Source organism: Opisthocomus hoazin, chromosome 2 (genome assembly GCF_030867145.1).
Source record: "Opisthocomus hoazin isolate bOpiHoa1 chromosome 2, bOpiHoa1.hap1, whole genome shotgun sequence".
NCBI classification, from domain to species: domain Eukaryota; kingdom Metazoa; phylum Chordata; class Aves; order Opisthocomiformes; family Opisthocomidae; genus Opisthocomus; species Opisthocomus hoazin.
The window spans coordinates 65,626,590-65,654,481 of record NC_134415.1 but is presented as its reverse complement, the minus strand read 5'-3'; the positions used below and the strand labels follow the sequence as shown (position 1 = coordinate 65,654,481).

Below are 27,892 nucleotides of genomic sequence, written 5' to 3'. Positions count from 1 at the left end.
AACCTGTAAATGTTAGGCACTGATATCTTGTGCTAAGGTGCTATGGGTGAATATCAGAAGCTTAAGCAAACTACTTCTCCATTAGTAGAATATTAATTTATTAAACTCTTTCAGTAGTTAAGTGAAAATGCATAGATAAATACTGACAGCTTCCAAACCATGCGGCTCAGATATTTGGCACTACAGAACTGCAAAAGCAAGGCTAACTAGCTGTAGCTGGTAAGGCATTTCCATGTTTCCTGGCCCAAGAAGTCCTCACCCTGCAGGCTGCTGGATTGTATCCTAGCAGAAACACCACCATGCACTTGCCCTGTTTCCAGGCTCTCAATACCACTATTAGCAACTGCTGGAAACAAGAATGAGGGAAACAGAGTTTATTAACCCAGGGAACACATTGTTGTCTCACTGTGACCTCACGTTTTCAGCTAGTCACAGCTAATAAAAGAATCTGGTGCTTCGTGCACCCTTAAACTTTATTATTCCACAACTATACAACCTGCAAGTTGGCCCAAGCAATTTAAACATCTAAACTATCCCTGTGCTATTGGCTACTTGATAAATACATAGGACAAAGACACACCTGCAGAGAGGGTGATATTCAGTGGCTTTTGTAATTACAGTTCAGAAATTTTCATTAAAAAATACAATAAACCCCACGACAGTTACAAGAGGTCAGTTGTGTGCATATATATATATGTTGTGTAGCACAAAGTACTCATACCCCTGTGCTTGATTTTCAGTTTACAGAATAACAGTGCCTTTCCCTTGTATGTAACTACCTGCCATGCCAAATTCTTCCCATACGCTCATGACATTTTTCTGTGTCATTTCTGAACAATTTTAACATCCTTGTCCTTAATTATACCCCAGCACATCCATCTCCATGTGACTTGACAGATTCAGGACAATGTACAATGTAGCAGCAGTGCAGGGGAAAGAGAAAAGAATCTGAGATAGTCACTTGGTTTTAAAATGCATCTATCTGACCTCACACAGACGAAAAATATAATTCTTCTTCCAATGTAGTAGGAAAGGAAAACCTTCCAGAACAGAAAATACTTAGTGACCTCTTCTGTTCACACAAATCTAAGAGGCTGAGTCGTCTTTAACAATTTTCCGAACAGCACCAGGGTTTCAACAGGCACTGTTAGGAATGTAAATCTAACATTTCCAAGAAATTACATACTTATGACAGAATAGTTTTAAGGCAGATACACCAAATGGAATGACTACAATGGCTATCTCCTGACATTCCTGAAGCGCAGCAACAGTTTTTTCGGACAAAACTGACGGAAGGAAAACAAGCTACCAATTGCAAGCAGACGAAATACTCTGAGCAGTAGCACAGAAGATACTCAGCAAATTGTCTGACAGAAACTTCTTCCCAAAAAACAAGCTAACCTCACAGTTTCTAACACCCTGTTTCTCCCTTCCGTGTCATTTAACTTAAACACTTATCTAACATCTATAAAGTCCCAAGGTATTTATTGCAGTGTCTGTCAACAAACCTACTAAACCTGAAAGAAATGATACCAGCTTCAAGCTCTGCACAAGACACAGCTGCTCATCTCCTTCGCATACAGACTGCTAAAAGCATGCTTCAGCGGTGAACTGAGAAAAGTCAATTTAGCTGAAGTTTCAAGTGCAAGTTAATTCTTAGTTTTCAAAGCCTTCTTGTAACGCCAGGAGTTATTTTCTGCACTTCTGCAACGGAGATAACTACACAGTAATGGATTCTAGGCAGTAAGTCTCCAGCACTGCCTTCTACAAACTCAACCCAGATCCTGACACTGAAAAAGTTGCTAGGGGGTCTCCGCGCATTTGAACATAATGCAGAAACAAACCAAAGCCAGCTAACACATACTGAAATCTCTCTCTAGTTGCGCTTTCCATTACACCTTAATTACAAATTCACCTGATTTGGCTTTTCCTAAAATTATCCAAACCCTGCTAACAGATCTGTTTTCTTCCTGTGAGTAGAGAACAGAATAGCAGCTATTGTCTTTAAATCATTGGGAATTGAGTATCGTGGTTAATGTCTGATATCTGCAGGAATGGAAGCAGTTCACAAACTGCTCTATAAACTAACTTTATCTTAGGAATACTCACGTCACTAAGAAACTAAGTACAGAAGTACCATGACACAGGTTTTCCTTAAATCCACCTGCTATAACATGAAAACATTTCTGATAATCCTACAAAAATCTCTTTTAAAACAAAGACATGATTTTGTATAAATGCACCACCTTGTGTCTGTAAGCCATCCTTTTTTCTGAACTAAGCTTCATTAAGACCTATTGTAAACATTTCCTACAAACAGAAAATACCAATCAAATCTTGGCTGAAGGGCAATAACTGGATTGCAGGCATTAGACTCAGAAGTTTTTAAATATAAAAAATAAAATCCTCATCCTTCAGTTTTCAAAACTACAGTCTCATGCCACAAAATTCAGAGGGCTGTCAGATGACAGTAACTCACAAACTACAACTTACCACACTACCTTTTTATTGCCTTGAGATGTGTATTTCGAGGGAGGTAATTTGGCATAGCTCCTGAGTTATGCCATAGGAAATGGAAAAATGGTAGTCATTCTGAATATGCTAGAAAACATGTTTGGAAGAATTTCTATTAAAAAAATCATATTGGTCTGAGGATAAAAATGCTCTGGAGGAAAGTAGGCTTTTGAATTTTGAAAACATTTTCTAAAGAATTTGTGCAACCACTGCACACACTTTTTTTCCAATGACCAGCAGCCAGCATGCTAATACAAGAGTCATCCAGAATGTGACATGGTTACACAACGCATCTACATGATCCAAATGGATGCAGCCACACACAAATAACAGCACTTTTATAAATGGCTTTTTTACTCACAGGACTTCCATTACAAAAGCAAAAGTCTATTGTTTACTCACTGAAATGTACAAAGCAATGGTCCTGGAAGTACATATATCTAGTTGCAGAGAAGACTATAAATAACTGGTTCTTGGCCATGGAATCAAATTTTTAAGATATACACGAAAAGGTTATAGGCATATTCTTACTTAAAAGAATTAATAGCATTTCATTTAATGCAAAAATACTCTTCAAGAGGAAAAAGACAAGCAAGACAATACCTCCAATAAGGCAAACACTCTCAAGTATTTCTTGCATATCTCTATCATAACCAAGTGAAGGACTTCTTAAGCATTATGTTCGTCGAATTAATTTTGAAAAGGATTTGAAACAAGGGAATAATGATACAGCTGCTGTTTTATACTCCTTTATGAAGTCTGTTCTCCACGGAGTACTGTTAAAAAAACAGAGTGCTATTTCAAACAGGAAACAGTGAGTTATTTTATGTACACAAACACTTCTAAAAGTGATTACTATGAAGTGTCTTCCCGCTTTTTATGCTGTTTCCGGGCACTACTTTCAGTCCCCTTTCAGGATCCCACTGTACGAAGTTGTGTACTGGTTACTTTGGTTGCATCAGAACAAGCACAACTTGTAGATGTTCACACTATAACCCAGACTTTTCCATAATCTTCAGTAATGCTGTTCTTCCTGAGCTCTGGTTAAACACTGCAGCTATTCTGGTTAGTCAGTCGGCCTGTAAGCAATGACAGGCTGTTCTTCACCAACATCTATCAACATATCTAATGGAACATGAGGCTTATCATAGCCAGAAAACTTGAGACAGCTGCTTGGAATGACTGTTTGCTGTATTTCTGTGGCAGAAATCTGTGGACTGGAAGAGTTGCTGCATATATCCATTTGGTTACTGTCAGAAGTGAAATAACTCTCTTTTACTTTGTGATTCTGTTCATCATCAGAAGATAATTCCTCTGTGCTTTCGTGCACAGACACCTCTTCTGCTTTGGCTGGTGCCTCTGGGGAAGGAACAGAAGATGATCCTTTACTCGAATTCTCAGGACTAACAGTTTCTTCTTTTGACTCCACCTCCAATGAGGTTACTTCATTATTCACTGGCAACGTTGACTGGCCTGATGTGAAGCTCATTACAGATAGGTATTTTGCCTCCGATTTTGATTCTAGAATGCTGTCTGTGTTCAGGTTTCTTATCACACTGACCTTAAAGGGGGGGGGAAAAAAACAAAACACTTTTAGTTCCACATAATCTACTAATTCATTTGCTTTATCTTCTGTCAAAGTTTAGAGGTTAAAAAAAAGATACAAGTTCATAATACAAATATAATGTTATTACAACCAATCCCAACATAAATTAGCAAAATCAGAATCTGGTAAGGTCCTGTATCTACGACTTCAACTATTTCATTAACACTTTCTTGCAAGCTCTCAAAAATGTTTTCCATGTGCAAAAACATTTGCAAAGATCAAACCCATTTCATGTCCCTCACTGTATTTTAAGTCATTTGAAGTTTGCAACGTAGAGGAAAACAGCAAAGGAAGAAAAAGCTGTAATACTCTTCAACCTGCTGGGGAAACCTTTCATACTCTATAGGTAATAACTTGCAATAACCGTAGTATTTTGTGGCAAGTGTCTTAAGCGGGAGGGAAGTGAGCTTTGAAAAGAGATCTTTAAAATTACATGAGGACCTCTATGTATACCCAGTAGTCACATCTATGCTGAAGTCTTCCTAGTTATTTCTCCTGTGTCATTAAGCACCCCCTCAATGTTGTGACAAACTAATGTTTCACTTTGAAACCCCTCCACAGGAAGAACATATTAGTTCCTTCAGCGGCCAGACTCCAGTTTGCTTTAAATCATTATCTTCAGGCTGATAAATTCTTCTGATTTGTGGTTAGTTGGTTTTTTTTTAAAAGCTGTTTTCAAGAATATACATGAAAAACAAAGTAGGGTAAATTTTCAGCTGTATGATGAAAAAGCTAAGCAGAAAGCACCGGGACAAAGGGTTACTCAATTAATAGTGTCCTTTTCCACATGTCAAAATCCACTATATACGTGTATCACAGGCTATCAAGTACTACAGATAACCTAATTTCTTAATAAAATTTAGACAATCACTGTTTTTTGAGATTTTTATAAAAAAATAGACTGAAAACACAGGCTGAGGTAAATTTGGAAGAAAGGAAGATAGGTCGGAGGAGAAAAGGGGGAGAAAAATCACGTTGTTTAAGAAGAGCTATAAACAGGCAAAAAGAACCTCCTAGTCTGTGTTAGTGTAAGAACCGAGAGTGCCATCAAAACCAGACAATCAATTTTGACTGTGCTTTTCTAGAGTCTTCCTTGATCAGCAGGCTGTGGGGCTGTATTTTTACATTCACACCTTCACAGTGTGCTGACTTCATTAGAACTTGCCTTCATGTCTCACTTCAGCCTCTCCCCTCAGTTGCCCCGATATCTGTTGATGGTACTGTGGTTTAAGATGGACCAGTGAAACTATTTGTGCTGGTTTTGGCTGGGATAGAGTTAATTTTCTTCCCGGTAGCTAGTACAGGGCTATGTTTTAGATTTGTGCTAGAAACAGCTTTGATAATACAGGGATGTTTTTGTTACTGCTGAGCAGAGCTTGCACAGAGTCAAGGCCCTTCCTGCTCCTCACCCCACCCCACCAGCGAGCAGGCTGGGGGTGCACAAGAAGCTGGGAGGTGACATGGTGGGGACAGCTGACCCCAACTGACCAAAGGGACATCCTGTGCCATATGGTGTCATGCTCAGTGCAGAAGCTGGGGGAAGAAGGAGGAAGCGGGAGGAGACATTCGGAGTGACAGTGCTTGTCTCCCCAAGTAACGGTTACGCGTGATGGAGCCCCGCTTTCCCGGAGATGGCTGAACACCGGCCTGCCGCTGGGAAGCAGGGAATTAATTCCTTGTTTTTCTTTGCTTCTTTGCGTGGTTTTTGCTTTACTTGAACTGTCTTTAACTCAATCCACGAGTTCTCACTTTTGCCCTTCCAATTCCCAGGCAGAGTGAGTGAGCGGCTGTGTGGGGCTGAGCTGTTGGCTGGGGTTAAACCATAACACTACTGGAGTTTAAAAAAAACAAACAACCAAACAACAAACACCACCACAGCACAAACACACACTTCCTAGAGCACAGTTATTTGTAATCTAAGCAGGTTTTACAAACAGCTGTGTTGGCACCACTAAGGTGAGGTGATCCTCTCGGGAATCAAGGACTGCCACTGAAAAATTAGTCAAAAGAACGTTAAGGTGGCTTCTGGCTCTGAGAATATACCACACTACAACCTAGCTGCCATTCAGCCATCATTCTGTCTGGATGTTCATCTTCTGTGGAAACAGTCCCAATACTATATAAAGAATATTTAGAGTAATTTCCATGCATAAGTTTGGACACCACCCATTCAAAAGAAGCAGATGCTTAAAAGATAGTTGCAGAAACCAGAATACAATCAATAGTGCGCAGACACTGAAAATGTTATGAACATCTTATAGGATTAACGTACCTTTTGAAAACCGGTTTATATAGATACATGAAAAAATGCTGGATACTTATTCTGTACTGTCCTGGGTTTGGTTAAAACAAAACCAATTGTCTTTTAGTGAATTTTTCTTTCAGCTAAGTTCTTCTCAGTAACTGCATTCTTCTGAAGCTGGCTGCGTATTTTTCAGACAATGCCCGCTCCAGAGCTGGTAACAGCTGGTGTTTATAGTTTTACTGAGCTAACTGTAGGAATGCAAGGCAGAAAAGGCCCATGTTTATGATTATTATTATAGCAGTCAAGGTCACTGATAGACCTCTTATATTCCACAAGTGAGGGGTCATGGAAGGGTCCTGTTTGCAGGGAGGGGCGGACAGGACAGGTGATCCAATATTGACCAGGGAGGTATGCCACGCCATGCATATCATACTCGATTTAAAGCTGGGGGATCACCAGGGTCTCACTCTCTTCATCCAAGGCCGGCTTCTGAAGAGGACCCTGCTCCTTGTCCTGCCTGAGATCCTGATCCAGATCCATGCATTCCTGAGTCCAGTCCCTGTCTACTGAGAAGTCCAGGCTGGGACTTCCTGGTGCTGCCTGGCAGCCGCTGGCCCCATGCCAGCCCCCGGCACCCAGCTACGGGAAACTCAGCATCCATCGTGTGTATTCTGCATTATTAGTGTTCTTAGTAAAGCTGTTCTACTATTTGATTTGTACGTCCCTCTGCCTGTTCCTCCTCCTTCCCCTTCCCTGGTGGGAGGGGGGGCTGGCAGAGAGCATCTGCTGCTCTGCCCTTCACAGTCGTGCTCCGTGCAGTGACAGGCCTTGAAGGGACAACATCTGCAGCTTTTTTGGGGGTAGCAAAAATCTGATTACAAGAGTCATGCAGTAAGTGACAAGAAAAGATAATTCCCTGTGTAAACTGGAATACCTGAGGAACGTGAATTAAAACCAAATGCCAAAGAAACTACGGCTAAAAGCTACATTTACAACTTCCCATCTCTACCCATACCAATACTGGCTATACTAAAGCTAAACCCCAAACCCAACAAATTCTTGCTTCTGTCCTTTTAGGATTTTCACACAGCTCTAAAAATCATAGTCCTAAAATGTGTTAATGGAACGCCTTGTACTCTACGCAGGTTCTGCATTTCACAGTGCCAGCTGGCAATGCTTAGAGGCAGGATAAAATAAGTACTCTCTATACAACTACATCCAAGACTTTTGTTGCCAAAAGGAAACCCATTTTTCCCTTGTTGAGTTTTTGACCAAAGTAAGACAGTGCAAAGACACTCCTATTCCCATCCATGAAAGAAGGAAGCCACTGGAAGAAAAAACTCTTGTGGGTTTCCTGGTACCACATGTTATTTAAGAGTCACTAAGTCACGACTACAAGACAGTTTAGCAATTCATGCAGCTATTTTTAGCTTCAAAGAAAAGAATCACAGCTTACTACACTAACTGGAATGTATCTCAAGTAACAAGGGTAATTAAGATATGGTTGCTATTTAAAGCAGAGTATTTACCACAGGTAAGTCAATCTTTTGTGCACATCATCTGATACTAGCAAAGTGAAAGCCAGCGAGCTTAAGATGGATGTCAGCAGCCTTCTCTGGCAGTGCAGGTGCTCAGGTATCTTCCTGTCTCCAGTGGCAGCACCTCAGCTTTCAGGTCTTTCACTGTCTCAGCAGATTAGGGAGATACACTGGCGGAAACTAGGCTTAAGGATGCGTACCATAACATATATATAAAAATAACATCTCCTAAGTAATCCGTAACAGTTAAGGTAATCAACAGTTTAACTTTCTTTTCTTAGAGCTTGTCCATCTACAAATTCCGAGTAATTTTCAGGTGCACGTTTTCTGCAGTAGAGTTTGAGGAGTCCATTTTAAATCTTCTTAGGACCCTGACAAAATCTGCATTCCTTGGCATGGTTCCACAACAAATTAATGCTGTGTAAATGCATAAATAGGAGACTACGTCACTGCCCTATAGATGCTCACAGGAAAAAACAAATTCACAAAAGCTAACACAGCAGCTTCTTTCCTGTAAGATGATAATTATTTATAGCAAATATCAGTCAAAGTTTACAGGAACAGTTACAATTACTCCAAATCAAAAATGTATGTTGCATAACCAAATAAGCCAGAGTCACAAAGAAAATTCTTGAGGGTTTCATGAATATTCATAAGTGTTCTACAAATATAGTGAGAGAGCACAGCCTTGTCATTCCTGTCAGGCTTAGAAAAAGCACCAGCAAACAGCAGAAAAGTTGACTTAAGTATGAGCCAAAAACGAAAGTCGACGCTTTTCAATGAGTCTTTTATAGAGTCAGTGTTTTCTACCCACTAAAAGATTTGCCACCATTTAAAGGTAAGAGACATGGAAAAAAAAGTGAAATTAAAGCAGAGGGAGATGCCCACATTATATCAGTAAATTAAGTCCAGGCTCCTTTTAGAGTGGATAAACCCGTATCACCAATCTTACAAAAAAAAAAAATCTACTATAGGACTACAGTCACGCACAGGACAAACTGGAGTGACTGAAGATGGTGGGTGGAAGGAGATGGCTTCCTGAAATACTTTTTGGGAGATAAATGAGAGAAAATAAACAGCTCTAACTACAGCTGGACTGCTGAAACGCCAGGTTCCTGTGATCTAGCCATGATGAAGTCTTGTAAAGGAATTTGTCCCATTTCACTAGGTGCATATTCCTGGTAGGATCCTACTGTTTATTAGGATGTTTAAAACATTTACATGAACATTTTCTCTAATGATGGTAATCATTCAAAGCCCATACTGAAAGACAGCTACACTGTGGAAGTAGGACCTGTACATGACCGACATTATTCTTGGGAGTCACGAACAGCACAGAAAAGATAATATAAAAGTTCTTGAGATCTAAATGGCAATGGATTTTTTGTTTTCTTTCTTTGGGTATATGAGACTCTCAGCAAAGGCAGCTGCTTGATGGTTACTCTTTCTTATTTTTGCTTCTGTTGGAGAACTCCAACTTGCTGAAAGTCACTCAGATATGTTTTAGCATCTACTTTAAGCCACCAGGAAGCAGATCACTGGAGGGCAGCGGTCCTAAGGTAGGACACCTTGCCTAGCCTTTTAACAGATGGAAAAATTCCCTAGATGTTTCCTTTTCAGACAAGCTCAAGTAAAGCACAACGGTCACAACCTGTACGGAAAGAAAACGTCTACTGCACATTCAAAGGTCAATGACAGGCTCTCAGCTCCAAGAAGTCTACAGAGAAAACTTCATATCATTAAACTTCTTATCCATATTAATTCTTTACACTGTTTATTCATTATCTTAAATGATTAATTATAAAAATAATCATTAATCATAAGTTATTAATTATTCATTTTACATTCCCACATTATTCATATCACCTGTACTGAAACTATCCTCATGAGCTCTGCAACTTATGTTTGTCACTAGAGACTTCAATGGAAATGGACAGAATCACAGAATATCCTGAATTTGAAGGGACCCATGAGAACAACAGCAACTCCTAACTCCACTCAGGGCAGCCTAGAGGTTAAACCACACATCTCAGAACATAGTCGAAATGCTTCTTGAACATTGCGAGGCTCAGGGCCATGACCACTTTCCTGGGGAACTCCTCTCTGTGCTCGACCACCCAGGTAACAATATTTGTAAATAGTTACAGGTTTCATTCAGCTCCTTAGCAAGAAAGCACGATGTGGAATGTGAACCAGACTGTGGTACACTGGAACCTAGGAATCACAAGACAATGTACAGCCCAGTAAACTGAGAATACGGGCACACAATATGTTTCTAAAGGGTTAGCTGAAGTGTGAACTTGGAGCATGAATCAGGAAGCTCACCAGAGTTAAAAACCACACATTCTATTTGTGCAATATTCTTTTTCCTGATCCCTTAGATGTTATACCACAGTGGTACCGGGAAGCCAGAATAACTATGGATCCATTGAGTATAGCACTGTCATTCTGGATGAGCTGTCTTTTGCCATAATGAGTGGTCTTCACAAAAATTACTCTGCGTCTCTGTAGGAAAGAATGTTACGTATGTGGACAGTTACATACTGATGTGAAGACGAAAAAAAAGCTCCAGTGTCTCACTTTTTCTACAGGCCTATGTGTTTTGATATTGGGGGCCTAACTGCAGATTCCATCAGACAGGTTTCTCTCATGATTTTTTAAAGTCTACATTGTGAATGGCTATCTCTGAACTACTCTCATGGCTCCATCACACTTCACGGAAAGAAACAGGCATTTTAGAGAGTGTTCCATCTGATCAGAAATGCACATTATATTAGAATGAGATGAACCATTTTGTGCTGCACAAGTTGATGGATTAGATTCCTGCCGACTACAAAGGGCATCACTGGTTGGATACCTCCATTTAGCCAGAGCAATCTCACCTCCTAATGTTCTATTCCAAAGAAAGCAGGGTCCAGAGGGATCTTAGGCATTGAGCTACCCCTGCACTATGAAGGAGTCACTTTCAAGGGTCTTGAAGTCGAAGAACATGGAACTGAAGATAATTGCCTCCTCTCTCCAGAAGTCTTATGAGACTTTGTGCATTTGCTGAGAAGATACACTATTGATACTATAGCGTATTTACTACTGCCTCATATGGCAGTTCTTGAAAGCTGTTTCTACCACTGCTGCTTGTTCCGTTGCTGTGACTAACGAGACACCAGGAGGACCCTATAACAGTACTGATCAAATACTGCACTCTTGCCTGATGTGAAAGCAAGGAGTGCTGCTGCTCTTTAAGGAACATCCACTCGGTCTCCTAAGGATGGCTACAAGGAGCTTTGAAGGTAGAGCAGCTGCTCTTCCCTGTGACTGCTCAGTGTGCAAACAGATTTCCCCTGGTTGTTCTTCCCTCTTCGTACAGTACTACTATTCCCCCCCCCCCCCATTCTGCACATCACTTTAAAGACCTTGTAGCACTTAATAGTATCACAGTACTACCACGTAATGAAGGAAGCTGGCAGGTGTCCAGTGATAGGGCAAGAGGAAATGGACACAAACTGAAATACACAGAATCCTGTCTAAGAAAACAGTTTTTACTGTGACAGTGGTTAAACACTGGAATAGGTTGCCCAGACCAGCTGCGGAGTCTCCTTCCTTGGAGGTATTCAAAACCCAACTGGACAAAGCCCCAGGCAACCTACTCTCACTGACCCTTTTTGAGCAAAAGGGTTGGACTATACCATCTCAAAAAGTCTCTTCTAACTTCAACAACTCTGCGGTTCTGTGTCTAAGCTAATAGAAGGAATACAAACCTGTCTATGTACACACACATTGAGTCTTTAAGAACAAAGTTCTCAAACTAGACAAACTACTGTTACTTCAGTTAAACAGAGACTGAAGTCTAGGCCTAAAAAAAAAAAAAGAACTAATCTGGTTGCAGAGGCTGTCAGAATATTAGACTGGTATAAACCCCAAACATCTGAGACCACGGTAAAAAAAAAAAAAAGACAGGCATAAAGATGTTCTAGCTATAAAAGTTACCTAGTTGGATATTAAAAATCTGATGAAGTCTGAACTTACCAAAGACTTAGGCAGCTTTATGTTTTTCTTCCTTAGCCTCTTGCAGCCGAAACATACTGTCAAAATTAGACTCAGGCTCAGAACAACACTACACAGAATGATGATACCTTGTGTGCCTAAGAAGTTAGAACAAAATCTGTTAGGAAGTTTGGAAAAATAAACCACTGTTGTATCATTTAGAGTAACTTCACAAACTGTAATAGCTCAGGACGCTTAGCTGTAATGTGTGAATTTGCCAATTTGCCACATTTTTTCACTCAAAAAACCTTTATTTATAAAGCACAATATCAAGTAAATAAGAGTAAGAAAGACATAAGATTTTCAATTTACATAAACACAATCATGTTTTTAGAGGTAAAGGAATTCCATAATTATTTTTTTGTTCCTCGGAGATGACAGATGGGGATGAAGAGATTTGTGCATTTTCAATGTGATAGCATATTGGCTGACATCTATTACTAGTAAGATTCCACTAGTCTGATTCTTGTTAATGTCATCCCCCTCAACCACACCACTTCTCTTGTGCATAAAAGGAAGAACACAACTGCTTTTATCAATTCTCTTTTCTCTAGTGAAGTTTTAGGCCATAATGAATAAACATTAAACATTTTGTACGAGGTTATCAGAGATACAAAGTTGGGTCACTAGCTGCCTTTGTTCTCTCCAATTAAGAAAAAGACGTCAATCTCTAAATTTTATGATTACAGTTGCTTCAAACTCAAGAAAGCCTATACACATTTTCCTCAGTGATGAGACTGATAAAAGTCATCTGTTGGAAGAGAGAGACAATGCTTCTGAAAACTATGTAACTTCATGAATGATCCATTTATTGTTTGTTAATTACACCAATAATCAGGTGCACTAGAAACAGGTTTTGTAATACCAAGGAAGCAGGAAAAGCACCTCAAAAAAAGTCAGGGTTACTTGAAAATAATACATGATCTTTCAAAATCTTTAGAACTGGGAAAGTGCATTTGGAAATGAATAACCATGCTTTCCCTTTTTTCATGTTCTCGCATAGGCATCCAAGTCATCCCATGCCTGTATCACAGCTCAGCTACGTAGCTAGAACAGATCTCTGGTCAGACTCAGTATGTTCTTACTAAGTTTTAGAATCCTCTTACTCAGTGTCTGCTTGAGAGGAACATGAATGCAGCTTTCTTCTGATGGGGCGCCAACCATCAGATCGCCGTATAAACTTCCCTTTGCTGAAACACAGTAAGTGGAACCTTCAGCAGGAACTGGGAGGTTGAGGCTACATTTATACATCGTACAGTTGTCTTCAGTGAACACTTCTTTACTCTGCAAAAAACCACATTACATCATTTGACTTCATGCAATAATGTAAGAGTTACAGTACCTTCCCACACTTCCAAAAATGTTAACACGCTATTAGATGTAGCTCCTACATCATCTATATGCCTTGCAAAAGCTATGTGAACTTCAGCTGTGAGCTTATGAGCTATGTTAAGATGTTATATTTGATCAGACCATGGTGCTTTCAGCTGAAGTTTGTGCCATTCATAGTCTAGATTCGTATTCACTTAATTCACTTATAAAGCTTATAGCTCGATACATATGACAAGGTAACTGTAAATAAACATACCTACTATCGCTTTCCTCAAGATCACCCTCCATGATTACTAAACAAAGTAATATCAATATCTTGAAAGGTAATCTTCTTAAATGAAAGGTCTATCTCGACAAGCAAAAGAGGCACAAGTAAAGCTACCAATGTTTTAGCATGAATGCAGAAACAATAGCATGGGATCCAGTAACTGTATCTTGTGTACAGCTAATACAATAATCTCGTTTTTGTTATAAGATGTCCATCTGGACAACAAAAATCCAGACGTTTCAGTCAAGCATCTCACCGTGACCCTCTTGACATTTTAGGGCTTCAGCAGTCCTCTGTTACATTCAACTGCTTTCTTGATACCTTTTGGCTCTGTATGTCATAGGACTGAACCCCTTGTTTATGCGTTTAAGGTAAAAAAAAGTATTTTTAATTTTAAGTTTTCATTTTGGAACGTACCTGATTTTTACTATCCCAAGACGTCACCGAGTACGTGAGCTCTGAATAAATGTCTCTGATCCAAGGAAGAAGCTCCACAGATGGGAATGCAGGATGGTAAATATCAATCACGATTTCACCACTGTGCCTTGAGAGATTCAGTTTTGGTGGTCCTATTTTTCCTGCAACACATTACACCTTTTCCATTGGGGCAAAGCTTTTAACATAAAATACACTACTTATAGTTAACCTTCCAAAATTCATCAGATATTTGAGAAGAATTATGTTTACTTCAATACTGTTAATATCGCATAGCTGTGACTTAGAAGTAACAGAAACATTTGCATACATTTGTGAATCTACCTCAAAAATGGAAACAGATTGTCTGTGCAGAAATTCACTGTTAAGCAACCCAACTTTCCTATACACATAAGGCCATAAAAACTCAGCTCACTGACAACAGAGAAAACAAAGCAATTAAACATATATATATGTGTGTGTGTGTGTGAAGGAGAACAGAACACAAAATACTGCTGACTAGATCCCATCATAAATCACACTCAGCTAAAAACATACACTACTGAAACAAAGGCGATCTGAAAATCTAAACAAATCTCCTCCTGATCAACAGTACTTAGAAAGCCTGATTTCCTATGGCAACGGCATGCTAATTATTGGTCTCTAACGATCTGACTGAACATATGACTTTGACTCTCTCCTCTACACGTCTACCAATTTTCCGGGAAGTGTCAAACTCAGCAGTATTGTTAATGACTCCTGTCCCTTTGTCAAACACTAGAAACTAGCCGCTGATTCCAAGTCATGGTAGCGTTGTGTGGGGAGGTAATCACAGCAGAAAACAAAGACGGACTCCACTTCTTCAGCTCCAGCAATGGGGAGATCCAGCTCCAGCTGTAGCACAGTCCAAGTAAGGGAGAATCCCATGGGCAACATCTTGCCTGAAAGCTGTATGTTGAGAATAGAGCAAATACAAGAGGAAGGCTCACAGTCTTTTCTCACTCTCTTGTGTCTGCTTCGCACTGTCCATGCCACACTGGGGCCTGCCCCACTGTTTTGGACAGGTTGGCCTGGCGTCTAGACACACAATTTACTTCCACAATACTGATGTGAAAAACCGTGATTTCTTCAGTAGCAGCCCAAACGATTTACATGAAGAACAAATAACTGTTAGTTTTCCAGCTACAGTGACTCCCATAGCTTCCAGATAGTATCTGAACAGCTAAAGCTGTCAGTACATGGGATAACAGTGTCAAGCAAGGCATCACCAATCACTTGAATACTACTTCAGTGATGCCTAAAGGTCCACAGCTTCCAGTGGCAGTTTCCTACCCCGAATTGGTGACTGAGACACCTGCCACGAATATGGGAAGGATGCACAGAGTGCACCGTCAGCATCACTTTCTTGACTTTACAAGTTTTGAAAAAAAAATATTCAGATACCATAGTGACAGGGCTAACCAGTCCCTACAGCGGCAGAACTACGGAAGTTCCTACTGAACAACCATCTTGCTTCATTTTATCCTGGACTCTTGACTTTATGATATTCCTAAATGAGACACAATAAGGCAGCAAAAAGGGTAATTACCATCTTTTTAAATTTTGGGGGAAAAAAAAAAAACGGGCTTAGTTTATGATGGAACTTACCGTGCTTTTGCAAAATAAACTCATTTGTCTCAACATACTGGGACTGTCGTGACCCAACAGCAGCTTTAACTCGAAGCCAGTAAGAGGCAAAAGGCTCATGTATTTCCCTTGAGAGATCGCAAAAGTGAGCCGAAATGTTCACACAAGTTGAGACGATCTTATAGTAACCTAAACTGTAAGAGATCAGGTAATAGTTAATGCAATGTCAGTTGCACAGTATTGTACAATACACTATCTGTGACAACACATCTGTGATGGTGACCATGCACTGGTACAGGTTGCCCATAGAGGTTGTGGAGTCTCCATCCCCAGAGATACTCAAAAGCTGTCTGGACACGGTCCTGGGCAATCAGCTCTAGATGATCCTACTTGAGCAGGGGGGATGGACCAGATGACCTCCAGATGTCCCTGCCACCCTCAACCATCCTGTTATTTGAAACCTTTGCCTGAATTTACCCTTAGGCAACCTCTACCCTATATGACTTCACCACACAGAAACAAAAGACATTACCACGGACTGATTACTTTTATGTGCTTCTAGAGCACATTAGGCACAGGAAATCACAAAAGAATAAGAACTTACTTGTAAGGTTTGACTTCCACAGTAAAATGAGGCATTTCAGACATAGGTGGGTACTGCCAATGCAAGACAGTTTTGAAATTTTCGGATGTTACTACAATCTGCGTTGGTGAAGGAACTAGAAGAAATAGAACAATTGCACTTTGATAAACAGACCTAGTCAAACATAAGAACAGCCAAATATATTTCTAAATTATTTGGATGACTGGAAAAATTAGACATAAAAATCGCAAATACCTCCCCCCAAATGGACTAGTTTGTCACCAGTACAAACACCTGAGCCCTGCAAGGTGATTTACTATTCTTCTCTCCTACAGAAACAGCTTTCTTCCCGTCTCCAACCCAGAACCTCAGCTAACCCACGCCCACTGAAGCAAGTCCATCATATAGCCCATATCAGGTTCACAAGCTGTGATGGTTATACCCCGGTGACGGTATTACATAGATATACTAGCAAGACAAATAGTATGAATTTACTGAAGTTAGAATAGATTAGCCCAGCTCCTGTAGGTTTCTCTCGTTCTTCAGAAAGGGAATCAGAGGCGGCAGGGGGCACAGGGAGGGAGGATGTCAAAGCTGCCGTATCAGGGTCTCTGCTCCAAGGGAGTCCCACTGAACCCTACTGCCTCCAGCCTTGCCAAAAGACAACAGGCCTGCTGCCGGAAGCCTGGATTCAACATGAATTTCTGACAAAAGCCATTTTTACTACTCCAGCACTATTTTTAGAAAGCTGTGATTATAATAATAAACTATTAACTTCTGTCAGGAATTTGAACACTGAAGCTGTAATGTAGTTCCATATACAAGAAAGCATTTGAAGTGCATTTAGTAAACAACACCAGAGGTAACATAGTAAGCAGTCAAAAAAAAAAAGCAGCACAGGTAGTTTCCTCGTACATCGAGCTTCTGTTCTAAGCACCAGCCATAGGAATATTGGGAGAGCATCTGCAGAGGAAGGAAAATTGCTCGATTGAAGGCTGTTGCGTGGTATTCAGAAGGAGAGAAAAAAAAAAAAGACGATTACTCAACCGACTTTAATTGTTACTCCTTAGCTTCTCAATGTCTGGCTTGGCATCCTTCGTATTCTCTTAGCACAGCTTTTGTGAAATACTGACAGCTAACGCATATTTGACTTGGTCTAGACTGCTGCTACTTCACAGAACAAGTGCTCCAACTTCACTCTGTGATGTACTGAGGGAAAGTAAACAATTTTCACATCTTGAGAATAAGACCACAAAGATAACACTCTACAGAAAGTAACACACGGAGGCTGAGAAATGCTATTAACCACGAAGATTTGATACACATAACATACATCACTCTGCAAATGGTGCTGTGGTTTAGTTATGTTTTAATATGTACAAAAGTGGTATTTCAGTTATTGGAAAAAAGGAACACAATCATCAAGTTATAAACCACAAGAAAAAAAAAGGTGACAAGCTGACAGAAAAGGTGTTAAAGCACACAAACATTATTTCAAGTATTTAGTTTTAAGGTATTGTGTAGTAAGTCTTATAAAACTTTATTGTTGTGTACTATTACACAAATAAAACTACATTTAACAAGAGTGGAAAATGAAATCCCAGAAGATATTTGAACTGCCAGTAGAAGCTACGTGGCTTTTAGTTATGCAATCACATACCATTTTGCTTTCTCCTCCCTCATTCTTCGTCCCATCCCCGCATTTTATTTTGTACATAGACATATGACAGAGTTGCTACCCTGGATTTCAAGACAGCAAACTTTAACAGGGAGCTACTTAGCAGTATCCCCTGGGAATCTGCTTGTTGAGGGATTAGAGGTCCATGAGTGCTGGTCAGTTTTTAAGAACCACCTTTTAGAATCAGAGGAGTAGGCAATCCCATGATGCCGTAATCAAGCAAGCGGTGCAGAAAACCAGGTTGGCTGAACAAGGAACTCCTCTTGGAACTCAGGAGGAAAAAGAAACTGTATGATCCCTGGAAGCAAGGTCAGGCTCCGCAGGGAGATTACAGAGCCATGGTTCGCCTGTGCAGGGAAAAGACAACAAAAGGCCAAAGCTGAGCTAGCGTTGAAACTGGGCAGTGTTGTGTCAGACAGTAAGAAAGGCTTTTTTAAGTATGTCAGTAGCAAGAGGAGGTCTAAGCAAAACACTGGACTGATACTTCTTGAAGATGGCCATCTGACTAATAGGGATGAATTAAAAATGGAGATATTCCATGGATTTTTTTGCTTCAGTCTTTGATAATACTGATAGACTTGGGGCTGCCCGGTCCTCTGAGTCAGAGGACCTCAAGGGCAGGAACCGCGACTTCCCATTTGTGGATGCTGAAATTGTAAAGGACCGGTCATATCAACTGAATGTTCATAATTCCACGGGACCTGACGGGATTCACACCAGAGCACTGAAGGAGCTAACAGACGTTACAGCAGGACACCTCTCGACCATCTTGGGAGTCTGAGGAGGTCCCTACTGACTGGAAGCTAGCCAGCATTATTCCAGTTTACAAGAAAGGCATGGGGGAAGACCCAGGAAACTACAGACCTGTTAGTCTAACCTCAGTACCTGGAGAAATTATGGAGAAGATCATACTGGGTGGTACTGACAGGCATTTAAAGAACAATACGACCATCAGGCACACAGGTTCACAAAGTAAAAGTCCTGTTTAACTAATACCCTTCTACGATAAGGTCACCCGCCTAGTGGATGAAGGTAAGGCAGTGGATGTAGTTTTTCGGGATTTTAGTAAGGCTTTCGACACTGTCCCTCACAGCACCCTTCTGGACAAGTTGTCCAGCTGTGGGATGAGGAGGTACCTGGTGCACCGGATAAAGAACTGGTTGAATGGCAGGGCTTAAAGGATTGTAGTGAATGGAGTTACATCTGGCTGGCGACTGGTCACCAGCAATGCTCCTCTGGGCTCAGTTCTAGGGGCTGTTCAATATTATTACCAATTATCTGGATGCAGGAGTTGAATGCATCGTTAGCAAGTTGGCTGATGACACTAAACGGAGGTGCTGCTGACTCTCTCAAGGGACAAGAGGTCTTGCAGAGGGATCTAGACAAATTGGAGCACTGGGCAATCAATAAAGGCATGAAATTTAACAAGAACAAATGCCAGATTCTGCACACAGGGTGGAATAACACTGGAGACAAGCATAAACTGGGAGAAAAGTGGCATGACAATGTAATACTAGGAAGCATTTGTGAATGCTGAGCAACCAAACAGAACTAAAAAGAATCTACGAAAGAATCAGCTCAACGAAAGACTATTCAACGTAACTCTCTGCTCTTCCATCCAGACAAGATTTTTAACATGCTCCAGCTCTGAGACTACAAAGGAACTAGCAGAAACCAAGCTTTCCTCATGAAAATACAACTTTCTTCACAAACTAAGCCACCATATAAACCACTTACCAGCCACCAGGAATGTCACCACCAATATGTCAAGATCCCTAATGGCACTGCAAGTTGACCTTGATCACTTACAGGAACAAGTTTAGACAACCATCAGCTCGTTCTTTTCATTCTCCCTTTTAACAACTTTGCTTTCAGCGATCAAGTTAGTCAAGCACTATCTCCCTCTCTGATCTTTCACTCCATATCCTCAAAACACACATGAAGGACACCTTTCAGCAGGAGCTGAGAAGCTGAAAGTCATGTCATAACTATACTTACAAACAAAAGCCAGTAAAGAAATAGGCTTATAGCATACCTCCTCCCACCTCATTAACCTCTCCATGTTTCACAGGCCAAGAAATCTCTCCTCCTCTTTTTCTAAGGGATGACATCTTTTTATTCCTTCTGCAACCTCCCTTACCTCTGCAGGCACCAGCCATATTGTTTCTCTAGTGATCTAATGGATATGTAGCAAAGTCAAAAGCAAATTGTTCACAGGTCATATTTATTTTTGAGGTTTGCTGGTTCTACTTTAAAGCCAAAAGCCTGAAAGCTCATCTCTTTTTCCCTAATTACAATGGTTATTTTAACGGAAGACTATCTCTACCTGCAAACCTTGCCTAACCAATCTGAGTCACCGAGGACCTTACTCTTCAAGTCATTTAGCAATAATACAAAGAAAATTAGCGCAAGTCACAACAGCTTAAGATGCAAAGGTGAGTGCTCAGCACTGCAACAGCTCAGCCCAAAGGACCTCAAAACAGGCATGGAAAATGGTTCAGCTTGTGACCACCTATGGAAATTCTACATTTAGTGCCTTGGCCAGAAAATTCAAGTCCCTTTCTTCAGATTTACTATCCCCACCCCACCCTGCAAATGATCTTCACTGTCCAGCTCACAGCCCCTTTACCCAGGCTGTTTATATGGCTTCTAATGATCTCTCCTCCAGCCTGTTCCCCATCTTGTGCCTGCGAAGAGACAGAGCTTTGGGACACTCCTGCCTCATTCCACTCCAGCATCAAGACTACAGACCACAGAGAACATTGCAAATTTTCAAAGTGCTAATATTTAATCTTTGTAGATGCTATTTCTGCATACTGCCAGTTACAATGTCATCATACTTTCATACTTATAATACGGTTTTACTTAACCCATAATGAAGTGTTATTTTTTTAAACATGTTACACACTCTTGTATGTTGTTCAACAAGCGCAATGGAGGAAGGTGACAGTGGCTAGTAGGCAAATTTTAATCTTTGAAACATAAAACTTCTAATTTATAACAAACATAAATGCAGCAACATTCCAGGTACAAATTCAAACAGTGAGAAGCTAAGTGTGGAAAAAGGGAGAAGAGAACTGATCAGCAAAGCACGCTGTGATGCATGATACAGGACATTCAACAAGTTCTAGTTTGCTTCCAGTTCAAATGCAGTGACCTCCACTGCAGTTAGCCCCGTTCACCTCACCCTGTAAGACAGCGATACTGGCAGACACAAAGGCAACAGCGACATCAGCAAAAACAATTTTTTCACAGCAGTAGAGAAACTGAATTGGGTATGTGCATTGTGGAACAGACAAGGATCTTCATACAGTAGTTCTATGTCCAGAGAATAAAGTAATAAAAGACGAAGCCAGGCCAGTCAGATTTCGTTTTTTTAAGATTACTAAAAGAAATTAAGCATGCCTGGATTTTGAGAATAAAGAACTACAATGTTGGAAAGCAGAGGTAGGCATAAAGGAGGGGTAAAAGCAAGTACAAGTATGATCACAGGGTGACCCAGAAGTTGAGCATTTAATAGAGAACAGACATGGGAATGCAGCCACACAGTTTACCTTGGCAAACTCACACCTGCATCAGTTTTTAACCAACATGCACAACTCTCAGAGAAATGTATTTATTTGTTCATAAACAAACAGTCCAGACTAACTACTGCTGCCACACTGGTGGCAAAGATCTCAGCAGGTGTGACTACTGTGATGTGTGTATATCTAAGTAATCAAATAACTTCTTAATATGCAATTATATTCACTAATTCTATTTAAGTTCTGGAGACATTTACATCTTTGGCAAACTTGCACAGTGGACAGGAAGGAAATACGTGTGGGAGGAAACTAAAACCCAAATGCCACTGAAAGACTTTTGTTTTACTGCAAATATCTACTGTTTGGTTTCAGGCTGCTAAGAAATAAGTGCTGGGGGGGGGGGGGGGTGTTCAAAGTAACAGAAACAAGTGTACCTAGCTGCATCTTCTAAGATTAAGGAACATACCTTATAGAACTAATCCACTAGTTGCACAGAATGTATGACAATTCTGCTTCAAAAACATCAATCAAACCAGAAAATACTTGCTTGTATCTATCAGTCTAACTTGTCTTGTTTTGTACATTTGCTTTCCCAAGTCAAAATCACCACACTGCACATCTTTCACAAATTTCAGCAGGGTCATACACACGCAAACTGAGAAAGATTTCTATACTAGCTTGAAACTAGACTATCTTGTTCACTACTATAAATGATCCTGAACAATACTACCTATAGGAAGTATTTGTGAAATACAAGTTTGAAGCAGCCATATATTCAATAAAATCTATTTTTAAAGCATATACAGAAGGACTGCTTTTTTTTATATATGCAGATGTTCCACCTGTTCACTGAGCCTCAGCAATGCATAGCCCAACAGCAACAAATAAATCAATGGAGAAAGGGACCTTTCAAAGATGTAAAAGTCTGACAGCCTTTAAACTGATGTTTATATCTTGTGCAATACCAAAGTTCCTTCTCTCATCCTGGCAGAGGCCACGAGGCATTACTGTATACGCAGAGGCAGCACTGTTCACAGAGGCGGCCTTTAACTGGAAGTGCAATAATGCACGTAACAGAATAGGGCCTAAATGCACGTAACAGAATAGTCCATGAAGCAGACTCTACGGTACAGCTACCTGAGAAAACAGTGACTTAAAGAACCACAGAGATCATTCAAGTTGCATGTGTCTATTAAACATCATTTAGGCACCGATATACAGATTGAAAGCATAAACTGAAAGCTTAAAAAGGCAAACTGTGAAAAGGCAAGTAAAAACTTCTCTTGAAAGTCTGCTCCTTTTTAGGTTTTCCGTGAAAAACAAACAAATCCTTATAATCCCCAAGTGATACATCACAAGAAAACAATTTTAAGCCATTTCAATTGGCCAAGGGGGACAACAGTGTGAACTTTGCTGTGGATTCCTGCCAAGTGGGTAACTCATCATTTAGCGTGTTGAAAGACAGCCAGATACAATGCTAACAAATCAGCTGCTCCCAGGCCCCTGACTGGGAAAACTGTGTGCCTTCCTCATGCCAGCCCCGTGCTCCATCTGGGCTCACACAGCCACTTTAACTGCACCCAGAACAGGTAGCAGCTTTGGTGACTTCACAAACGTAAAACAGTGATTCTCCTTAGCTTTTACCACCACTGAAGGAGAAGACAAGGGAAACAAGATCAGATAAATCTGCACTATCCGAGAATGTTTCTGCGGGACTCTGCAGCAATACACAAGGCCGGGGTGGGGGTGGGGGAACATCTGGCAAAAAAGCAGCCAATACCCAGGAAAATGGGTTCAGAGAGTAGCAAGTCTGTGCTAAGGATGAAAAACAGCACTTAAAAATAATTTTGCCTGTTTCTTAAAGCTGTATTTCCTTCTAGAATGGACCTCTTTAATCATTTAGAGTCTCACTTCATTACGCTCCGAATCAAACAAAATTGGCATGTACTAAAGCAGAGCACAGCCATCTGGGGACTAGAGGAGAGCCAGGAGCACTGCCCCAGCAGGGCAGAATTTCAGCACTCAGCAGCAAGAAGAGCACCAAGCATGTGCCACGGGGCGAAGTGGGAAGTGGCTGTCAGAGAGCAGTCTCTGCCTACTGCACGCCCGGGTCAGCACGCACCCATCTCTGCCGGGCACCCCTGTCAGGCCAGGCACTACAGATCCACAGCCCGGCTCCTATACCTTGATGGTACTTGACAAAGTTATTAAAAACAATCTTCAATTAGTGCATGTAACAGCAATTCTATACAGAAGGTTCTCCCAGAAGTTCTCCAAATATCTTAAATACAAAAAGGAAACCACAATGAATTTACAAATGAAAGGAGTACGAAGGCTAGGGGTAAAATTTAAAGCTATTATTTTTTTTAATATTTAGTGAAATTAACTTAAATCATTTCACAGGAATAAACGCTATACACAGTGTCTAGTGCATTTTTACAGCTTCTATTTATAACAGGTTTTTATTTCCTCAGGCCTCAAAGGTTTCACATTGTTCCACAGAGCTTTTAAAGTCGTTGCTTATAATAAAAATCTCCGCAAGGTGGTATGCTGTACTGAGAGACAGACCTAAATCAACGTCTTAAAAAACACACAGTAGGTTGCACAAGATGGACATTTTAAAAACTGTTGTAATAGTAGAAGCTAAATATTGTTTTATTTATTCCTCCCTTTTGTCATAGCTGAGAAATCATTATAATAGATGATATCTAAATACAGCCCTTTCTATCATCTGCTTTGATTTTGTTTGCAGCTGGACAGAAGAACTGCTATGACTGCCAGCAATCTGAACCATAAAAGAACAAATCAAGACCACCAAGATCATCATGCACAACAGGAAGTCAGCCGCAAAAACGACGTACACACATTGCCTTGCAAATGTGGCTTTCAAGGTGCAAGAAGCACCTGAACCTCTGTCACAGTCTCTACTTCTTCTTCTGCTACTATAACCTTGACGAGGGACCTCTTCTTCCAGGATACCCAAACACAGACTGAGAGTTCCCATCAGCAAGGGCCTGGCTCCACCGATGAGTCACAGGCCTCTCTCTGCAGGCATGCGATGCACCCAGCTGTAGGAAAGGCAGGGGGTATCCAGCTATGCAGACAACTGCCGTTAAGTTGTCTGGCTTCTCTATGGAAAATTGTGTCCTACAACGGCAGGTGAAGATGACTGGGCTCATTACACACTCAGCCTTGAGATATGTATTACACTACTGGCACAATGAAAGCTCTACTAAGACCTAAGGAAAAAAAAATTTTAAAATCACTGTACCACTGCAAAGGAAAACAAATCATAAACATGCTTCAGAATTCCCCTGCTACTTTTATCCTTCCACTCTAAGCCAGCACGTCTGCTCGCATCAATGGAATAATGAAGTAAGAATGCGGTATTAGCTCATCGTTACAGACATAACCAGCACTTTCATTCAGCTAATAGACAGCAATATCTACTTGAAACCCTCTCATCACGTTTTTGTTCAATAAAAGCCTAAGTTTCTGCTTAAATGATGAAGTCTCTGAAGGGCATGGTTCTAAAAACGCTGTGGCCAACCCGAGTGCCAGTCACCAGGAAAACTCTGCTTGTGTTTTCAAAACCTAACTCATAAGTAGTATATTCTGCCCCTTTTATCTGAGGTTTGCTGCACTCACGTACAGAAAAATAGGCTTTCTGCTTCTGCACCTTGCCATATATCAGCCACACCACAGCATTAACTGCTGCGCTGGACGAGGCTGGATTATGGCAGGTTTGTTTTACAAGTGATTTACTGGTACTGCATTTTTATCTTAGAATTGCTTAATGCAATCTAAAAGTAGCATATTCTATTAGCAATAAAAGCATGCCCTTAAAAGAGGTGAAGTCAGATCTCGAAACGTACCAAGCCTCCTTACTGCTAAAATGTGAAAAGGAGGAGTTTCCCTGCAAGGTTCACTGGTTAACAATCAGCCGCCAAGTCAAATAAACTGGATACTCCAGATGCAAACTACCAAGGGACAAGTCAGCAGGCAGATCACTATTTTTACTGCTCCTAATCCACATCCAGTAAACGTCAGCAGTCTTCCAAAGTCCCAAGCAGTGTGGCCCATCCCCAGGGGCAACCGAATTGAGTCACTCCACCTGGGCACCAACTCACTCCACCTGGGCACGGATCTAAACTGCACAAAGTCCCAGGGAATCTGCATTACGCATCTGCACGACCCAAGGAGCCTGGGCGCATCGTCATCAGTGTTTCCGCGACCAAGCGCAAGCAGCATTTTGGGCAAACGGAATGTGCTTTGCGGGTGAAGCTCAGGAGAGTACTGCTGCTTTTATCTGAGCTGTGGACATGCTTCCTGTTATAGAAAAAAAGTAGTCGAAACATAAAGAGTCACTGTTTTGTGTTCTGGCATACTACTCACACACATCTACACGTTCGTATAACGAACTTGCTTAGCATTAGTGGCTAACTTCCCCGAAGCCCTGGGCCGCATGTTGTGAGTCTGCCACCTGGATACAGAGAACCTGCGCTGAGCCGTTGCCAAGCCCAGTGAAGGAGGGCCCCAGGGACTTGGTTGCAACTAGAAGATAAGGGAGTTCAGTCATCCACTGACAGCAGCAGGGCCTCTCTGAAGATCAGGGAGGAATCTTCCGCCTGCCCAGAGACAACGGAGGGCCCCAGTGAGGGACAGAAGCCCTCAGACCCAAATAACACCATTGGATCAGCTGCCACTTGGACGCCACGCGGAGAACTCGCATGGGGTGGGAACTTAGACTGTAAGGGTGTAATTGCCATGGGGTTTCTTTGTTCGGGGTCCAGAGGCACCCAGCTCAAGCCATTTCACACCGCTGTCCTACTCAATAAATTCATCTGGCGCAAGTCATGTCGGAGACTCTGCTTCGGGCAGCTGAGGTCAAGCCTGAGGGATGAGGAAGTGCCAGAGAGTGAGCGTGTGGTGGTGGGGGGAGTGGAAAAGGGACACCCGTGGGCTCGCCGGAGTCACCTGCTGCGAAGGGACTCTGGGCTGCTAGCTGAAGTCTTGGGTGGTGGGTGCGCGACTCCTTGGCTGGTGTATGGATGCTCAGGCGGGGGCTTCTCCCTTAACACTTTCCAGTGCCCCTCACGAAGGGCGCAGCGGGCAACACCCTGTATGCAGCTCCCGATGTTGTCAAAAGCCAAACACACATTTGCAACTGACGGTAGTCTCCGGTTCTGATGTGCTGTCCCAGTTTGAAGCGAAACTTGTAAACCAGACCGGGCGTTTCTTTCATAACCTACTTGCAACCGCTCTGCCCCAAGAGCGACCCAGCCCCGCAAGGTGCCGGCGGCCACCCCTGCTCCCCACCAACGCCGGCCCAAAGATGCCCCCACACCAGCCAAGGCCATCAGCCCCACGCCCCGCCTGCGCTCCCCAGCTTCGCTGCCGGACCCCCAGCTTCTCTGTTCCTTTGGCCACGCAGCGCGGCGGAGCAGGCCCGCTCCGCGCACCCCCGACCCTCGCCTCACACCGCCGCAGGCAGCGGCACCGGCCGCCCCACCGCCAAGGGCCGCGGCCACCCGTTACAGGCGCGGTGAGGCCAGGGGCTGCGCCGGTGACCGGGCCGCAGAGAGGCTTCCAAAGGCACCGGCGGTGCCAGAGCCGCCCCGCACGCCGCCCCGATCGCTTCACGGCAAAGCTTCGCCTCGCAGCCCCCCGGGGAGAGCCCGGCCGGTGCGGGGTCACCTCGGCGGGAACACACGGCGCGGCGCGGCACAGCCCCCGGGGGCGGCGCAACCAAGCCGGGCTCCGCTCGCTCGCCGCCGCCCGGCCGCTCGCTCTGCAGGCGGCGAGGCGGGCCCAGCCGCTTCCCCTCCGGCTCCCCGCGCCCCGGGGGGCGGCGGCAGCGACGCGGGTACCGGGGCCCCCACCGCGGCTCGTGCTGCCGTCCGGCCCGCCCATCCCATCTCGTCCCGTTCCGTTACCTGCGGGCGGCTGCTCCCCGCGGGAGGCCGCGCCCCGGCGCGGTGCCAGCAGCGTCGCCAGCGCCAGGAGGGCCAGCGGCACCCGCATGGCGGCGGCGGCTGGGGGCCGCGCCGCGCTCCCCTCGCCTCAGCTCTCCTCCGGCGCCTGCGCGCTGCGCTCCCCGCGGGCACGGCCGGGAAGGGGCGGGGCGGGCGGCCCCGCCCCGGGTCACTGCCGGGCAGCGGCGGGCTTCCCGGGCGGCCCCCGCGCCGGGGCGGAGCGGCCTGAGGCGGCGCCGCACTCCTGCCCGGCCCGGCCTGGCGCGGCGCCCCGCGGAGGGGGGGATGTGGGCCTCTGCGGTGCCCCGGCTCCGTTCGTTGTTTTGAGGGCCGACAGCGTGCCATACGTGCCAGCCCCGGCCGCTGAGAAAGCCTCGTCCTCCTCCTCGTCACGTTGGGGCTTCTGCTCTCTCCCCATTTCTTAAAAAGACACAAAGCGTTCGTCACGTGGGGTTTTTCAGAAGGAGCACTTTGAGTTTATACGTGTGGAGGAATCCTGACTTACGCTGAGAGGGTTCATGCTTCCTTGAGAATAACTAAACTTGTAG

The 27,892-nt window shown here is 42.8% G+C and overlaps 1 protein-coding gene across 2 annotated transcripts; it reads right to left on the bottom strand.

The window, feature by feature from the left end:
- Positions 1-49: 49 nt before the first annotated feature.
- Positions 50-27,421, bottom strand: IFNGR1 (interferon gamma receptor 1). 2 transcript variants are annotated; one of them, XM_075413958.1, is made up of 7 exons: positions 27,306-27,421; positions 16,189-16,303; positions 15,606-15,778; positions 13,962-14,122; positions 13,051-13,228; positions 11,927-12,042; positions 50-4,075 (listed from the first exon to the last, which is right to left on the bottom strand). In XM_075413958.1, exons 1-7 carry the CDS (start codon positions 27,391-27,393, stop codon positions 3,581-3,583), a joined length of 1,326 nt encoding a protein of 441 aa, XP_075270073.1. In that variant the 5' UTR covers positions 27,394-27,421; the 3' UTR covers positions 50-3,580. The 2 variants fall into 2 exon arrangements, with proteins under 2 accessions (XP_075270073.1, XP_075270074.1); XM_075413959.1 differs by having other exon boundaries at positions 13,962-14,113.
- Positions 27,422-27,892: the final 471 nt, after the last annotated feature.

What these genes read in the sequence shown, in the direction of transcription:
- IFNGR1 (XM_075413958.1), bottom strand. Translation starts at nt 27,393, where the DNA reads ATGCGGGTGCCGCTGGCCCTCCTGGCGCTGGCGACGCTGCTGGCACCG. An exon ending in GTTTATTTTGCAAAAGCACG is followed by an intron (nt 14,123 to 15,605) that starts GTAAGTTCCATC and finishes AATGTGTTGCAG; the next exon opens with GAAAAATAGGACCACCAAAA. An exon ending in TCCTCTCAAGCAGACACTGA is followed by an intron (nt 12,043 to 13,050) that starts GTAAGAGGATTC and finishes CTAACTTCTTAG; the next exon opens with GCACACAAGGTATCATCATT.